A 19,356-nucleotide genomic window follows, 5' to 3' on the forward strand; every position below is an offset into this window, starting at 1 on the left:
TACAGGAGAAAATTTAAAGTAGTGACTGGTCATGCTGCTTTGACGTGGTTACTAGATTTGAAGGACCTATCCAGTAGACTGATGAGATGAGCATTAAAACTCAACGAATTTGAGTCCGAGGTAATCCACAAACTGAGGAAGAAACACGGAAATGCAGATGCATTAAGCAGGTAGGTAGCAGTGATACAAGTACTAGGTCTAGACCTTGCTGGATGGCAAGCAGCACAGAGCACTGATAGAGAATGTAAGCAATACAGTAAAGGACAACAGCTCACCATATGCGACAGGTTGTTATGTAAGGAGACAAGATTGATACCACAAGTGGTAGTACCAGCTAAGCTGAGCGAAGAGGTGATTAAAGAGATTCAGTATCACATTTTGTCTGGCCATGGAGGATGCAGAACAATGGATTGGAGGGTAACAGAGAAGTACTGATGGAAAGGAAGCTTGACCGGATGTAGGGGAGGGGGCGGGGGGGGGGGGGGGGGACAAATTCATATTCTTTAAGAAGAAGGGGAAAAAAAACTTGTTTCAAAGAGAGCCTAGCATTCAGCACATGTTGGTCTATCGATTATTCATATGATTTTGAAATGCATCCCTGTTGGTTTTCGAACATTTTTGAACACATTCTAAGTTGATTTCTGAAAGATTCATAAGTTGATTTTTGAATGTGTACATAGTGTACGTGATTTTTTTGCCAGGTGAACCCCCGTCGCATCGAGAAATAAAAAACTTTCCCACAGCCAAAAGGGGACAGGGCTATAAAAGCTTAGCTGAATAAACCTGAATGGGTGAATACCAATCGCTGTTTGTTTATGTCGTTGACTGAGTGTGCGAATGATAAGCATTGTTATAATTATTAGCGAAATCCATAAATTCAGACTACTAGAGTGGAAATAAACAACTAACAGGAATAACAGGTAAGCAAGATTACATAGTATCTGCTCGGTGTACCATGAAAATGAAATTTTTAACAAGAAAGTTTTGCCAGATTGCTACACTGCTAAGGGCCAGTTTTAAAGCCACAAATAGCAGCTCAGAATAGCATGGAAAATGATTTGTATGAACACGTAATAATGTCTAATCAGAGAATAAATGCAGAATAACTAAACTGGTATTCTGGCATGGTTAGTGAAATTAACCGGAGAATAAGTTTTGACAATGTCAGGAATAGTTACATAATTAGCGATGATGAGATTGTTTGGTAGAATGAGGAAGGAGAAGAAATGTGGACATGATATTAATTATACAGGGTGTTACAAAAAGGTACGGCCGAACTTTCAGGAAACATTTCTCACACACAAATAAAGAAAAGATGTCACGTGGACATGTGTCTAGAAACGCTTAATTTCCATGTTAGAGCTCATTTTAGTTTCATCAGTATGTACTGTACTTCCTCGATTCACCGTCAGTTGGCCCAATTGAAGGAAGGTAATGTTGACTTCGGTGCTTGTGTTGACATGTGACTCATTGCTCTACAGTACTAGCATCAAGCACATCAGTACGTAGCATGAACAGGTTAGTGTTCATCACAAACGTGGTTTTGCAGTGAGTGCAATGTTTACAAATGCGGAGTTGGCAGATGCCCATTTGATGTATGGATTAGCACGGGGCAATAGCCGTGGCACGGTGCGTTTGTATCGAGACAGATTTCCAGAACGAAGGTGTCCAGACACGAAGACGTTCAAAGCAATTGATCAGCGTCTTAGGGAGCACAGAACATTCCAGCCTATGACTCGCGAGTGGGGAAGACCTGGAACGACGAGGGCACCTGCAATGGACGAGGCAATTCTTCGTGCAGTTGACGATAACCCTAATGTCAGCGTCAGGGATGTTGCTGCTGTACAAGGTAACGTTGACTACATCACTGTATGGAGAGTGCTACAGGAGAACCAGTTGTTTCTGTACCATGTACAGCGTGTGCAGGCACTATCAGCAGCTGATTGGCCTCCACGGGTACACTTCTGCGAATGGTTCATCCAACAATGTGTCAATCCTCATTTCAGTGCAAATGTTCTCTTTACGGATGAGGCTTCATTCCAACGTGATCAAATTGTAAATTTTCACAATCAAGATGTGTGGGCTGACGAGAATCCGCACCCAATTGTGCAATCACGTCATCAACACAGATTTTCTGTGAACGTTTGGGCAGGCATTGTTGGTGATGTCTTGATTGGGCCCCATGTTCTTCCACCTACACTCAATGGAGCACGTTATCATGATTTCATACAGGATACTCTACCTGTGATGCTAGAACATGTGCCTTTACAAGTACGAAACAACATGTGGTTCATGCACGATGGAGCTCCTGCACAATTCAGTCGAAGTGTTCGTACGCTTCTCAACAACAGATTCGGTGACCGATGGATTGGTAGAGGCGGACCAATTCCATGGCCTCCACGCTCTCCTGACCTCAACCCTCTTGACTTTCATTTATGGGGGCATTTGAAAGCTCTTGTCTACGCAACCCCGGTACCAAATGTAGAGACTCTTCGTGCTCGTATTGTGGACGGCTGTGATACAATACGACATTCTCCAGGGCTGCATCAGCGCATCAGGGATTCCATGTGATGGAGGGTGGATGCATGTATCCTCGCTAATGGAGGACGCTTTGAACATTTCCTGTAGCAAAGTGTTTGTAGTCACACTGGTACGTTCTGTTGCTGTGTGTTTCCGTTCCATGATTAATGTGATTTGAAGAGAAGTAATAAAATGAACTCTAACAAGGAAAGTAAGCGTTTCAGGACACATGTCCACATAACATATTTTCTTTCTTTGTGTGTGAGGAATGTTTCCTGAAAGTTTGGCCATACTTTTTTGTAACACCCTGTATGGTAGACTGTGACGATTCCAAATTTTTATGAAAAGTTCGTACTGCTATAACTTTTCCATCTCATGCTTGAAAAATGAACATATTAATGAAATGAGAAACTATTTCCTAACATATTACTTTTTGCTTGTAATAGGCCTAATAGGCATTTGATATTGGTACTTTGTGAATTATATGGGGTTCAACAATAAAGTAATGAGACTGATGTGAAAAAAAATGTTACTTACCGTTTTAGTCAAGTTTAGGGTTGTCTCCTGCAGAGTAGTTCCCTTCTGATTGCAAACACTTTTTCCAGTGTTTCGGCCATTGATGGTAACATTTCTGGAACTCATCTTCTGTAATATCCTCCAAGACTCTCGTCACAGCTTTTTGGGCATCTTGTGTTGTTTGAAAATGGTGTCCTTTGATTGTTGTTTTGACTCTTGGAAATAGAAAAAAGTCACACCGAGTGATATCTGGTGAATAAGGTGGCTGTGGTAGTACTGAAATTTGTTTTGAGGTTAAAAATTGCTGTACTGACAGAGCAGTATGGAATGGCGCATTATCGTGATGCAGAATCCAATTATCAACAATGTTGGCACGGACACAGTGATCTCTTTTATGAAGTCTTTCTAAAATTTCTGTGTAGTAATATGGTTAACTGTTTGTCCAGGAGGCACCCACTCGTTATGAACAATCTCCTTGGAATCAAAGAAGCACACAAGCATGCATTTCACTTTTGACTTTGACATGCGAGCTTTTTTTGGTCTGGGTGATCCTTTTGAGCACCATTGCGAACTTTGGCATTTTGTCTCTGGATCGTACTGAAAAAACCAACTTTCATCACCATTGATAACACGGCTCAACAATTCTGCATTCATTTCTGTTTGCTCTAACAGATTGGCTGCCACATTTTTCCATGTTTCTCGCTGTTGTGGTGTGAGATTTTTGGGGACCATTTTTGCACAAATCTTTCTCATACCAAGATCTTCAGTTATTACTAGACAAACCGTTTCTCGATTGATGTTCAGTTCTTCTGCAATCATTTTCACGGATACTCTTCAATCAGATCGTACGAGTTCACACACCCTGGCCAAGTTGACATCCGCCTGTGAGGTTGATGGTCATCCACTGCGGTCTTCGTCTTCAACATTTGTTCTGCCTTCACTAAACATTTTATGCCAATGAAAAACTTGAGCTCTTGACATAACCTCCTCTCCAAAAGCCTTCTGAAGCTTACCGTAAGTTGTCATCGCGTTTTCACCCAATTTAACACAAAAAGAAATGGCATACCATTGTGCAATATTATGTGGTTCCATTTCCGTGGCGAGTGATACAAACACATGTTAACTTATTACAGCACAACTCACGACTGAGCAGTTGCATCGATGTGTTGCTTGGACTAGAAGCAGCTTATAGACCAAGATCAAAGATATTGTTCCTATGCAAGCCTGCAGGGTTGACACATCTTGCAAAGAAAATCAGTCTCATTAGTTTATTGTCACACCTCGTATTCTGTTGTATTATTTATGTGAATGAGGAAGATAAAAATGACAATTTGTGCCAAAACAGCCTTGCTTATTTGGTGTGTGTTACAATTGCTGCTATATTAAAAAGGCCTATTTAATTTTATCTAGCAGACAGTGACAAAATAGATCTAATAAAATCGAGAAAACACACCAATCTCGGGCACTATTCGCATTAACAGCTTTTTTGGTATTAGACAGCAACATTTTGATTTTTCATGTAGCAAAATGTTTGACGAACTTAGATGAGGTAATAGATTCTTTTGCAGAAAGGAAAGAACGCCATGTAAACCTGTAACAAGATTAGAGAGAAAAAATGCTGGGATATAAGGATTGAAGAAGTGTGTACTGTCTTGCTTGTCACCTGTCTTTACTGGTTTTAGGTTTCCTATATTTAATTTTGTGTCACGCAAAAGAGAAAGTTATTAACTAATAGGCAATGAAGAGTGCAAATTTTCTGAAGAGTTCTGATTTTTTTATATATATATATATATATATATATATATATATCAAACACTTCAGCAAAATGATCATACTTCTGAAAAATTGATACTTTTTAAATTTTTGATATCCTGTCTCAAATGCTCAAGTGAGGACGGGGTCGGGGGGGGGACCACTATCAAGTTTTTGCCCCAGTTTGAAAATATTGTAGATCTGGAGCTGAAAGGAAGAAAAAAATGATGTTCATTAGTGTGTCAAAAATCGTGTTCAGTGTGCACAGTGTGCAGATTTGAGTTGAAAATGAGTATGTTGCAGAGATTGCCAGAAAGTACAGAACTGTTGTGGATATTTGGGGTGGATTTGTTAGGATGGTTTAACCAAACTCCAGCAGGGAATCATTTTGTGCTGACTATAATAGACCATTTCTCTTGTTATATCGAGATGATGCCAGTGCCGAGCCAGCAGGCAGTCTCAGTCATGCAAGCATTGGTGAATAAATGAGTGTTGAAGTCTGTGGTGTCAGAGGCAATAATAATTGATCAGGGGACAAACGTGATGTCGGATCTGATTAAGTTATGTCAGTTGTTGAGAGTGAAGAAATTAAGAACTAGTCCATTTCATCCGCAGTCGGATGGAAGAGTCAAGTGGGTTCATAAAACAGTTGAAAGGATGCTCAGTTATTACATCAGCTCCCACAATAGTGATGGGCATACGTATTTATCTTTTGTGGTGAGTGAGTATAATTTGAAAATATGCATCAGCACAGGACTGTCACTATTGTAGGTGGTGCTTGGTAAAAAGATGCCATCACCATTCAGTATGATAACGCAGAAAGGGAGGAGAAACAGTGAACCAGTACAAGAGCTCATGAGAAATGTGGGAGTAGTTTGGAAAACAGTTCAAAAAGCAAATACTAAAGTGTTGTAGAGGAAGGAGGAGACAGAGAAGCACTGGGAACCTTACCTCAGTACAAGGTGCCCAGTACTGCTGTTATTGAGTTCATATACTCGAAAAGGAAAACCGAAGTAGTTCATGACACAATAACAGGACCTGTACCAAGTGATTGAAAACACATCACCTGGGAATGCGAAGCTACAGTTACCAATGAGGTCAGCAATCATACATTCAAGGGTGCGCCAGGATTGGTCCCAGGAGGAGTATCAACTGAACAAAAAAAGACAGTGAAGAAGAAGGAGCAGGAAAGTGTGTAACACAAGGAGAAGGACCGTGTACCCCTTATACCAGATCCATTAAGGGCAAGAAGGTAGTTGATGTATTTTGTTTTATTGTGTTTCTTGGGGTATTTTGTGTAGTCTGTTAAAGTAGTGTTAGGTAAAAGCATTTTTGTGTGTTAGGGTAAGGATTATCTTTAGTTCTTGTGTGAGAGGTGCTGACTATCAGTAGGCCGGGGGCACTGCAAAATCACCTGGAAGTAGAAGTTTTATTTTCCAGGCAACAGGATGTGATATTGTCTAGTCACCAATGTACATCGAGTTTTATATTTAATGTCTGTGAACTACGAAAAGAAATAAGGAGATTGGAAGAGGTATTCTTGGATTTACAGCAGTTAGTGAGCAGCGTTAGAGTATTTAGCGAGGTGTCAGTGGAACACAAGAAGTTACAAGTGCATATGCGTGATTGAGGGAACAGAGGCAAGAAGTAGTAGTGGCAGCGCCATGAGAATTGTAGATGAAAGAGAGGGGATGGATAGATGCTGGAGGAAGGATACTCAAGACAGTACTTGAGACAGTGGATTGGACATTGCTTCGTTTGATTGACTTATCGTGGCATAAGCAATGATAGTCTGTAGTTCTGCTAGATGTACTGGGCACTCTTAGACTAACCTTCTGTCCAAGTAGTTCACAAAACGTTGATAATCATGTTCTTCACTTCCAAGGATTAAGGCATCTACCTGTTCCATTTGCAAAGGTTATTGTTGAGCTTATCTCATTTTGTGCCATCCAGGTTTTTGTATCTCAACAGTTGTTTCATCAGACTTTCTTATTGTGTTCTGCTCACAAGCTCTCTTCACCTTTTTTTATATTTATCTGTTATGTTGCTTATCCCTTTGGCTTTCAGTTCTTCTCTAGTTTATTCATTCTTAATCCAGCCTTAGGATGTGCAATAATTCTTAATGTGGTCTTAGGATGTGCAATCTTTCACTGTTCTTATAAATCCCCTCAGGGGCTCAGCACCCATTTTCTGAATATAAGCTTTGCGAACCCGGGGTTCCTGAGCTGGGAACTGGTAAGCGCCACCAGTCCTGTCACCATAAGCTCTGGGAATGCTTCAGCAATGACTGTATGGTGCAACAGTGGAACATTGCGTGTCACGGGGATCTTGGCTTGATTGTCCAGCTCGTAAGGATGGTACCTTCTATTAAAAACCTCAGTCTCAAGGTGTGCCGTACACTAATGAGGTGCATGGCTGTTGAGGTGGAACAGTCTGGGGACCCTGCTGCGCCTCAGTTGTGTAAAGCTTACTCGGCATGTGGGGCTCTGTCTGAGTGGACTCTTATTTCCGTAGCTGCTCATGGTATTGAAATGGAGCTCTCAAAGTTTTCTCCTTCTCCTCCCAGTGGCAAGGATGAGCCGCTGGTAGGTACTAACACCCAATCAAATAAGAGGGCTCATGTAGTCAGTCCTCCAGACTCAGGGGTGATACAGAATTTGTCCATGAACAGTAACAGAATGCATTCTGCCAGTCAGAAAGTGATTTTAATTGTGAAATGGAAAAAGGGCAGCTTTGAAAAGGTTTTTGTATTCAAAACGGTTTGGAGGGAATCACAGGTACACAGAAATCCATCAAGTGTTTGCTTAATGGCACACTGTTGGTTGAAACTGCTAGTTCCCAACAAGCAACAGACCTCCAGGAAGCTAAGTGGCTTGGAGAATATGTCATCGAAACGGAGCTCCACACCACCTTGAACTACAGCAAAGGTGTTGTGTGATGTAGAGATCTGGTAGACATTCCTAAGGAGGAATTGAAAGATGAGTTGGCTCAAGAAGAGATCGTCAGTGTGTAGAATATACTGAAAAGAGTGGATGGGGATCTGGTAAAATCTGACTCCTTCATCCGTACCTTCAATAGCACAAAACTCCCAGAGCATATCAAGGCAGGTTTCCTGTGTACAGCCCTATGCCCCCAACCCAATACACTGTTTTAAATGCCAGCACTTTGGGCACACCACCTTGGGTTTCAAGGGTGAAGTCACCTGTGCCAAATGTGGGAAGGCTGTCCATGATGGTGTTGGACTCTCATCCCCTCCAAAGTGTGTAAATTACTCTAGAGATCACCCTGTTTGGAGTAGGGATTCAGCGTCTTCCTTGAAGAACAGAAGATACAGGAGATTAAGACATCGAAACGCTTCCCTTGTGGAAAGGCCAAGAAGATCTATAAGGATATGCAGCTTATGCCCTTAAAAGGTCTTGTACTTGTCAAGCTGCAATTGTTTCAGAGTCCATAGCCCCACTGAGAACTTCAAAGAAAGCCACAGTTACCACCGTTGCAGAGTTCATAGTACCTCTTGTAAAAAATTCAGCACCATCTCTCCCACTTCTGCGGTATTTCCCGCAAAGCCCTCCCAAGCCAAGAAAACAAATGGGAAGTTTCCACCACAGGCAAAAACTGGCGGTAGAGTGTCAGACCATGTCTATGTCAAGCAAGAAAACAAATGGGAAGTTTCCACCACAGGCAAAAACTGGCGGTAGAGTGTCAGACCATGTCTATGTCATTCGACTTGACGGCTCTGCTGCTTCTGCATCAGAGCCAAGGGACTGCGAAGTCTGCCCAAGGCAACCATCTTGCCACAAGGCTAAAACTCCAACTGTTGTGGGCTCCCCACCCTGGCGGAAAAACGGGGTGAAAACACAACCCCCATTATAGGTGGCTCTCATCCTACAGTGGTACATGACTGGGTTCAGGACTCGTGTGGAGGAACAAAAACTCCTGGTAAAGGCCCACCCCCTGTGCTTGCATTTACAGGAAATGCATTTAAAGCTATTGACCTCCCAGTGCTACGGGGCTGTATCCTCCACCATAAGGTTGACCTGACCGTGACTCAAGCCAAGGAGGTATTACTGTGTTTATCAGTACCATACACATCTCCTCTCCTCTCCCCTTAGTTACTGACCAAGCAGTGGCCATTGCAGTTCATGCGAGTCAGACGATCAGTCTGCTCCTTGCACTTACCTCTACAGGATCCGATAGATTCTGAGGCTCTTGCAGGCCTCATTGAACAACTCCCCTGCCTGTTTCTCTTACTGGGTGATTTCAATGCCCGTAATGTATTATGGGGCTCAAACTATACTTGCCCCAGGGATCGAGTCTTGGAGAATCTCATTATGTCTCAGGAGCTGTGCATCCTCAGCACAAATTTCTCAGCTGCTAATGTGTCATCCTCAGCCTTTGACCTCTCATTCTGCTCTCCAGCTCTTGCACACTCCACGAAGTGGGAAGCAACTGATGACCTTCATTCCAGTGATCACTTCCCACTATGGATGACCTACTGGATGGAGGATTGTAGGAACAAAAGCCACCAAAATGGGACAATCAGCAGTGCTAACGGTGCTGTTCAGCCAGTTGGCTGTGTTTGAACATCATAGCAATGTCCAGGAATGGGTGGATCACGTCATGCGTGTGATTCTTCATGTCACTGGCTTATCAATATCACAGCCTTCAGGTCATCTTAGGAGGTGACCTGTACCTTTGTGGACAGATGAGTGCCATCCACCAATCCAGTACAGGTGTGTGGCTCTTCGACAGTTTAAGTGCCACCCAACAGCAAACAACCTCACAACCTTTCGAGTGACGAGAGCTAAGGCTCAATGCATCATTAAGGAGACCGAGAAAATGTCATGGCAACCAGTCCTAGACTCCATCAACCATTCCTCATGTTCTACAAAAGTACGGGAAACCATCCAGAGAATTTCCAGTAAACACAGTCATTTACTGTTAGCAGCAGTGCTGAAACAAGGGTTGTCTCCAAACAATGCTCAGAGATGTTGCTCAGACACTGGCTGATCATTTTGCAAAAACTACATCTGATGTAAGCCAGGATTCAGCATTTTGTTGCTCCTGTGCAACTGTAGAGAGGGGCAAGTATAACTTAAGATCCAACAGTTCTGAGGCCTACAACTCTCCTTTATCTGTGCGGGAGCTGGAATCAGCACTGTCTGAGACTTGTGGCACTGCACCCAGTCATGACCAAATCTAGTACTGCGTGCTTAGACATTTACCACCAGTGTCAACAGGAATCTTCCTCAAATATTTAATATTACATGCTACACAGGCAACTTCCCCGACTCGTGGAGGGAGACGATTCTGATCTCTCTCCTAAAGCCAGGAAACGACTGCACATCTCCCAGTAGTTACAGAGCCTTAACGAACTGTGTAGGAAAGTCCCTGGAGCGATCGGTTAACCATTGCTGGTCTCAGCGATTTTTTTTTTGAACTCGACATATTGACATGCTGTCATATTTTGGGGGGAGTGTCACGTCTGTGGTAAGGAGTTCTGTACAGTCTCCTTATTTGTGTACGATTTTGGTGGCGACTAGAGAAGTGGCCTCCAAAAATGGGTTTCCAGTTTTCTACAGATGAGAGAGAGAGAGAGAGAGAGAGAGAGAGAGAGAGAGAGAGAGAGTTTAATTTACCTGACTTGTAGCTGAGGGACACCAGACACCATCCTCCATTTTAGTGACTCAGCAAGGTTTTTCTGGGTCTCATTTTTTGCTCCAAATTGTTGTGGTTGCCTCACATGAAAGCCAGATCTCTCAAGGCATCAAACATTATCAAGTGCCTTAGACGCAGGACGTGGGGAGCAGACAGGGCACATCTCATCCAGTTTCATAGCGCTTTCGTGCATTCATAGCTGCACTATGGATGTGCAGTGTGTGGATCGGTGAGGCCTTCTTATTTGAAGGTCATTGATGCTGTCCACCATGAGGGGATTTGGCTGGCCACCTGTGCTTATTAGGACCAGTCCCATACCCAGCCTCTGTGCTGAGGCTGGGGAACTGGTACTTACCATCCAGTGGCAGCTCCTCATGGTACATCAGGCATGTAAGTTCCTCGCAACTTGGACTTAACTCGCACACTAAACTGTTGCTCGTTCACCTTTGGAGTGCCTTTTCTCCAATTGTCCACGAGTCATGATGCCATTTGGGATCCATGCGCAGCGTTTGCTGGAGTCACTCAGTGTGGAGCAAGTATGACCCCAAGTCCAGGATTTTAACCATCTGCCACGCTGGCCACTGGAGAGGCCCAGAGTAATTTTAGATTTGGTGCGTCACTGGAGAGACTGCACTCCTGCTTTCATTTTAAATACAATATTTTCTGACATTTTATCTGGGCGCCACATCTATGTAGCTGTTTTTACACATGGTTCAAAACAGGGGGACTTTGTTTGTTTGTTTGTTTGTTGTTTTCCCAGATTGTGTCCTCAAGGTCCAACTGCCTCAAGACGTTACTGACTTTGAAGCAGAATTATGTGCAATATTGCGGGCACAGAAGCAGATGAGACATTCTTCAAGTACTGAATTTCTTGTCTGTTCAGATTCTTTGAGTGCCCTTCACTCTCTGCAATGTTTGTACCCAGCAGACAAAGTAGTCCAGACTGTCCAGGTTGCTTTCCTCCAACTACGATGACTGGGGCAGGAGATACCCTTCTGCTGGGTGCCAGGGCACATGGGAATTTTGGGGAACGAAAGGGCAGATCTAGCAGCCAAGAAGGCGTCATGATCCTCAGGTATTTCATTGTGCCATCTCTCTGCATGCTATAATCTCGCTGTTTAGCTCCAGAGTCTTGCATTGGTGGGAGGATGAGTGCTTTTAAGTGACAGACAATAATGTCCATCTAATAAAGCACACAATGCAGCAGTGATGTACTTCCTTCCAACCAAGTAGCTGGAATGAGGTTCTCATCACTCTTCTTCACATGGAGCGCAGCCCTAAGACGCCTTCTTGCTCCAACGAAGGGCCCCTCCAATTTGTGGAGCTTGTGGCACACAGTTCACAGTGCGCCACATTATATTGGACTGTGTTTTGTTTCCCAACCAGTGGGCCACGGCTAATTTGCCGATGGATCTGCAGTCTATTATAGGTAATGTGCAAATAAATGTGGTTAGAGTTTAACATTTTGCGAGTTGTCCAATGTTTTTTTCCAAGATTTTAGGAAGTGGTTTTAATGTGTAAACAAGGTAACTCCCTCACCCATGTTTTACATAAGTGGCCAGCCAATGACATTTTTCTTTGCCTTCCTTGTAGCTCCCTTGTCGTTTTACTTGTATTTTAGTCTCCTGTACAGCATCTTTTATTCTTTCCCATTGACTTAACATGTGTGATCACATTGTAGTAATTTTATCCACATTCATTTCTCTTAATGTGTTTAAGGGTGCTGTTAACTTCGCCTTTGATTGCCTGTAAGCAACACACACACACACACACACACACACACACACACACACTCACTTTTTGTAAGAACCTAGTTTTCACTCCCATACAGCAGAGAAGTCACAGCCATATTTTTATAAAATTTTATTTTTGTTTCCTTTCTAACTCCATTATTTAAGGTACTATTAATAGCACCACATGTGTACTGAAATGGATAAGACTTGTTGTCTGTATCTCTGTTATGCTGTAACTTACTTAGTTTCCTAATTAAAGTGTTAACTTATTCAATTATTCTGTTATCAATAACAACTTTTGATCTGATTGGCTTAACTTCTTCAAATGTCGCTGCCCTTGTTTTAGTAATTGAGATTTCCATATTGTATTCTCTGCCCAGCATCTGTAACTTATATATGAATCATTGTATTTTCTTTTCATTGTCAAATACAATAAGCTCATCACCAACAAAAAGGCAAGTGCTAGGGTTCCTTTGTGAGGTAGCTGTGCCAGAGTGTACTTCTTGTTTCCGTCTTCATAAGGATATCATCAATATATACAGTAAATAACTTCTCAAAAATACAAATTTAGTTCTTGCAGCATGACACGTTTTTAAATTCACAGAATAAGTTGTGTGACAAAGTGAAATTTTGGAATTGTATCCACTCTTTGATAACTTTCTGTGGATACCCATGACGTAAACCTCTGCGTGACACACGTAGCCCCTCTTGTTCAGTCTGGAGTTGAATAGGCACCTCTATAATTTTATCAGGCATATATGCATTTAAAAAAAACTACCATGAAATGTGTGTCTTGTGTTAAGATTTTCTCTATATCCTCTATTAATTCTAACTGGTAAGCATCCAAGACAGACAATCAAACTCAAAAATCAAACAAGGATTTTTGTAAGAAACTTTCTTCATAGGTGGATTACATTCCTGAGTATTTTTCAGATCACTTAATGTAGCATTGAACTTTACTTCAACTATTTTCTTGATCATTCTGTTTTAAATAGCTCTGAATACATGCTTCTAGGTAATTAATAATAAATTTGTATTTAATTGTGTATGTATATTTAATGATAGATATATAAATAATAATGTACCTTATCAGATTTTGCACATTTATGTGTTGTTTCTGTCACAGACATTGAAGTAAACAAAACGATTAGTGTATATCATTTACATTTTAAATATTTATGTTTTAGCCTGGTATGGCAATGACAACAATGCCTACTGGAATGGCCACAGCTGGTGTAGCCATGCAGACAGCTCTTGGAAACACACAGGTATGACTTAAAAAAAATTTCCATGTATTTACATCTGGATGTTTCTGTTTCCTGTAGTTACTAAGCATATTTCATTTCAGTGCATTGCTTTTCAAGATTAGGAAGGTGGCTGAAATATAAATGGGCTAATATTGACAGTATTTTTATGTTTTTCATTGAAATGAAAACTCCATTTAGTTTATTTTTCAAAACAGTCACTCAACTTTTTTGTACTGTTGTTGTATTAGCCAGATAATTTCTAAAGTATTTTGCACGGAATATACAGGGAAAATTATTTGTGTCAAGACTGTTGCACTTTTCCATGGCTTTTGGACCAAAAATGTTTCAGCTGTGGAAGTGGATGTGTTAAGTCAACCCAATGCCTACCATCCAAAGGTTTTTGGGCTGTTGCTACAATATGACATATTATAGTAGCCCTCCAGATGAGTGACATGGAGGGACAAGTACTGGTATCACCTTCATAAAGAAGCTTACAGTAGCAAGGTGTACTTGCAGCTGAATATTCCTCAAAGAACTTAATTGTCAAAACATAGTGATCAAAGCCTTGACTACCAACAATAGCATCACTTATTCCACTGATTTTCCCTCAGAGCTCTTCTGGCTCTCTTTATTATTCATCTTTGACTGGGGTTGTAAACTGATGTGTGTCTTGTAAAATGTGATGATTTTCAGCAAAGTGTCCCTATTCATCAAGTATTGGATAATTTTGAACCCCATTGAGTGCCCTCTTTCTAGAGTTCTGGTACCTTTCAATCACTTCAATACTACTATAGTTGATTTGTACTTCCAGTGAGAGTGTAGGCACAACTACTCACTGATTGCTTTCAGTGCGTTCTTGAGGATCGTCAGTGTTCTGCTTTGTAGTGCTGGTGTAGGGACATACGTATCATGTTTCCAATTCACTAAAGACCTTCTTTCAACTGTTTCCACTATGCTTTTATCCAGGCCCATATCAGTTTTCTTTCATTGAACTGTGACTGTAAAAGGCAATGTCAGTTGCACTATCAATTGCGCTCACAAAGAAGTGTGTTGTGTTATGTACTCCTGTTGCACTGTAGACTTTCTTTTTTCTCGTCATAACAGGTATTTTACAGTAGTTTACATTAGATAAACATGGCATCCCTTAGATAAAGATTCTCTCCACACGGCATTACTTCTCAAAACCTGGAACCATTCGCAGACCCAAAGTACACTAAATTTAAAGACCTATCTCTGTTTGCTCTGCCCTCTTTATATTGTTGGAGTGTTGGAGAACAGGGCAGCACGGGAGGAGAGGGGAGGGGGCAGACTTAATTGCCGGTTTAGCCAGACTTACATTCTTATATGTTACTTTTATCACTTTCTCTGTCGAACTTGCTGTCATACGTCAAGACAGAAGAAGACCTTTACTTTTCATTTGGGCATGAGGTAAATTTGTATACAAATGTGATGCAGATGGGGGGAAAACAAATTCAAGAAGAATGCACAAAAAAACAGCGTCAGGCTGAAGCATTGTACATAGAGCATAGAGGAAAGAAAAGAGTGATATAATTAACTGGGAATTAACGTACATGGTGGCTTAATAATTTCATGAAGATTCTGAAGTATGCAAAAGATATAGTTGAGAAATAAGTGCCTGTTTCCTGAATAGGATGTCAAAGTTACAGAAGCTGGAAAATTGCATTCACAGGGCATTTGATTGTGTCAAGAAAAGGCACATAAAAAGGTTGTGCAACCCAAACTATACTGCTCAAGGACAAACAGCCAAATTGGGAAAATCTCTTTCATAATATCAAACTATTAATAGAGGTGAAGAATAACGTTAGCTATCATTGGGAGTGATACGGCAAACTCACAATGAGGTGGTTCACCTCGGAAAAGAGCATATGTTGTTACAGTACCTCATACTTGTGGGCATTATCAGTATTGCTACAAACACTAACAAGAATGTGAAGTTTCATAGTCTTTCAATTTTATGCATCTTCACATCGGGACTGCATCACCAACAAATTGGGCTCTTTGCATGATGTTCCTGTAACTGTGCTGGCTACTACTTTTCCACCCAGTGAATGAGCAACAAGGATTCTGTAAAGTGAACCAGGATACATCTGAAGAGCTCATTAATTTCTTCATTCATGGCAAAATCACAGCGTTGATACATTCACAAGAAGTACGCCATGAGTGAAATGTTCATGTAAACGTCGTGGTGATGTGTGTCAGAGGGTACTTCGGGTACTGCTAACAGATCTCCCCCCCCCCCCCCCCCCCTCTTTCCTTTTTCCAAACCCCCTGCGGGTCCAGGGCTTAAAATAGGCCCAAGGTATTGCTGCCTGTTGTAAGAGGTGACTAAAACGAATCTCACATGTTTCAGCCTTTAGGTGATGGACCCCTGTCGCATTTGACCTCCATCTTTTTAAATTTTCCTGAAGAGCCAGCCAGCTGGGGAAGGGCACCTTACGTGGTGCATCGTGTACATCATGCATTAAGATCCGTAGCCCACTTTCTTGTCATCACATTACAGTCCCACTCATTCTCCATCTTTTGGGCGAGGACATCTTCCTGAGTGTGTGTTCCACCATGCACTATGCAGTGTTTCTTTCTATGCGAACGATGACCATATCGCCGTTTGAGTGTCGTACAGATTCCCGTATGGAGGATATAGTGATAGACATCCCTGGGGTTGTGAAGCAGCTGAATGGGTTGAAAATAAATAAATCGCCAGGTCCTGATGGGATTCCAGTTCGGTTTTACAGAGAGTACTCTACTGCATTGGCTCCTTACTTAGCTTGCGTTTATCATGAATCTGTTGCCCAACGTAAAGTCCCGAGCGACTGGAATAAAGCTCAGGTGACGCCTGTATATAAGAAGGGTAGAAGGACGGATCGTCAAAATTACAGAACAATATCCTTAACATCGGTTTGTTGCAGGATTCTCGAACATATTCTCAGTTCGAATATAATGAATTTCCTTGAGACAGAGAAGTTGCTGTCCATGAATCAGCACAGCTTTAGAAAGCATCGCTCCTGCAAAATGCAACTCGCCCTTTTTTCACATGATATCCTGCGAACCACGGATGAAGGGTATCAGACGGATGCCATATTCCTTGACGCCCGGAAAGCATGTGACTTGGTGCCCCACTGCAGACTCCTAACTAAGGTACGAGCATATGGGATTGGTTCCCAAATATGTGAGTGGCTCGAAGACTTCTTAAGTAATAGAACCCAGTGCGTTGTCCTCGATGGTGAGTGTTCATCGGAGGTGAGGGTATCATCTGGAGTGCCCCTGGGAAGTGTGGTAGGTCCGCTGTTGTTTTCTATCTACATAAATGATCTTTTGGATAGGGTGGATAGCAATGTGCAGCTGTTTGCTGATGATGCTGTGGTGGACCAGATGGTATCGTCGTTGAGTGACTATAGGAGGATACAAGATGACTTGGACAGGAGTTGTGATTGGTGTAAAGAATGGCAGCTAACTCTAAATATAGATAAATGTAAATTAATGCAGATGAATAGGAAAAAGAATCCCGTTATGTTTGAATACTCCATTAGTAGTGTAGCGCTTGACACAGTCACGTCGATTAAATATTTGGGCGTAACACTGCAGAGCAATATGAAGTGGGACAAGCGTGTAATGGCAGTTTTGGGGAAGGCGGATAGTTGTCTTCGGTTCATTGGTAGAATTTTGGGAAGATGTGGTTCATCTGTAAAGGAGACCGCTTATAAAACACTAAGACGACCTATTCCTGAGTGCTGCTCGAGTGTTTGGGATCCCTATCAGGTCAGATTGAGGGAGGACATAGAATCAATTCAGAGGCGGTCTGCTAGATTTTTTACTGGTAGGTTTGATCATCACGCGAGTGTTACGGAAGTGCTTTAGGAACTCGGGTGGGAGTCTCTAGAGAAAAGGAGGCATTCTTTTCGTGAATCGCTACTGAGGAAATTTAGAGAACCAAAATTTGAGGCTGACTGCAGTACAGTTTTACTGCCACCAACTTACATTTCGTAGAAAGACCACAAAGATAAGATAAAGAGAGATTAGTGCTTGTACAGAGGCATATTGGCAGTCATTTTTTCCTCGTTCTGTTTGGGAGTGGAACAGGGAGAGAAGATGCTAGTTGTGGTACGAGGTACCCTCCGCCACGCACCTTATGGTGGATTGTGGAGTATGTATGTAGATGTAGTAGATGTAGATGTAGACTTCTTAGCACCTCATATCCTGCATGATAGCCAGTCCGTTGTGGTGGGGCCGCCATGTACCCTGTTGTAGCCCCCTGACAACACAGGGATCACTCTGCTGATGCCTGCACCATTAACTTCCCACATATGCCTTGGAGTAGATGCTCATCTCCCTGGGGCATCGGGACTCCTGGCAGTGGCCATCCTGCCAGATGGCCCTTGCTGATGCTGGGTGGCGCCCGTGGCGTCATCACTTGCTGGTGATCAAACACCAGCAGTCCGTACGTGTTCCAAGTCTCAGTACAATGCAAAAAAGTATGACCCTAAATCATTCCCCTCCCTAGCCACACCATGGGAGGAATGCCAGGCTAAGGATGGCAGCAAACCTTATTCACCCCAGTACCTCGTGTGTACAAGAACTGATGGGCACTCCTTTGTATCGGTTAAGACAATTTTTTGTAGAGCAAAGTTTGGGGAGTTGGAGGGCTTGTCCAAAATGCGATCTTGGTCGGTCTTGATAAAAACAGCATCCTCTGCCCAGTCACGGGCTTTATTCACTTGTTACAAGTTGGGGGATCGCCACATAAGAGCTTAAATATGGCCCAGGGTATTATATTCCACAGGGACCTTCTTTTGCAGTCTGACGACGAGCTGCATGCCAATTTAGAGCGGCAAGGTGTTCATTTCGTGTGGCGTGTCCATTGGGGTCCGAGGGATAATTAAATTGACACCGGTGCCTTCATCTTGGCCTTTGAGGGTGACACCTTACCTGAAAAGGTCAAGGTGATGATCTACCACTGTGATGTCAAGCCATATATCCCTCCCCGGATGCGGTGCTTTAAATGCTGGAAGTTCAACCATATCTCTTCTCGCTGTACTTCCAGTGTCACATGTTGAGATTGTGCACGTCCATCACATCCCAATACTCCATGTGCCCCGCCTCCCATCTGTGTCAACTGCGGAGAGCATCATTCACCTTGCTCACCAGACTGCGGGATTTTACAGAAAGAGAGGAAAATCATGGAATACAAGACCCTGGACCGACTGAGCTACACTGAGGCTAAGAGAAAATATGAGCACCTGCATCCTGTGGCTATGACCTCCTCATATGCTGCGAGAACAGTTGTAGCCCCATCAGTTCCACAAATTGCAGTCAGCTATCAGAGCCAGAAGGCTACACACCCGACCCCTTGATGGTGGGGGAGCACTCCCCCCCCCTGTTGCTCCCGCACCATCTACCCCAGTAGCACTGTCTCCCCCCCCCCCCACCCCCACCCCCACCCCCACCCCCACCCCCCACCCCAACCATTGGGGACGCCAGACTTCAGTCCTAGAAGTGTAAGTCTTCTTCAGATCCTCTCGCCAGGAAGGGAAAGATGATGCTCACCGGTGGCTGAAGTGGCCAAAGCAGCTGGTCGTAGGGCTTCACGCTCATTCTCAATTCTGGAGACTGAATTAGTGAAGCCCTCCCAGCCAGAGAAACCCAAGGAGCAGTGAGAAAAGTTCAAAAAAAAGACCCTAAGACCAAGGAAATTGCAGTGGCACCCACACCACCACTACCTACAAGCTCTGCATCTCGGGATAAGATGGAGATTCCGAGTTCACTCACCGGACGCCCAGACATAATGGATAAGTGGCAATACGTGGCTGACAGCAGGTGACCCTGAGGCGTAAACTGCCTCATTGAATGTTCCATGCCTTCCCAGTCTCATGATGACGTCATCCTCTAGTGGAATTGCGGCAGTTTTTTCCACC

At 42.9% G+C, this 19,356-nt stretch overlaps 1 protein-coding gene across 2 annotated transcripts in view; it reads left to right on the forward strand.

Annotated features, from left to right (window-relative positions):
• Window positions 1-19,356, forward strand: part of LOC124715625 (cell division cycle and apoptosis regulator protein 1-like) — a 263,366-nt gene that overhangs the window by 50,781 nt on the left and 193,229 nt on the right. For both annotated transcript variants that reach the window (XM_047243109.1, XM_047243110.1), the window contains exon 4: window positions 13,367-13,447. In XM_047243109.1, the coding sequence (XP_047099065.1) occupies window positions 13,367-13,447 (81 nt within the window). The remainder of the gene's footprint in view (window positions 1-13,366; window positions 13,448-19,356) is intronic.

This window comes from Schistocerca piceifrons, chromosome 1, assembly GCF_021461385.2.
Source record: "Schistocerca piceifrons isolate TAMUIC-IGC-003096 chromosome 1, iqSchPice1.1, whole genome shotgun sequence".
NCBI classification, from domain to species: Eukaryota; Metazoa; Arthropoda; class Insecta; order Orthoptera; family Acrididae; genus Schistocerca; species Schistocerca piceifrons.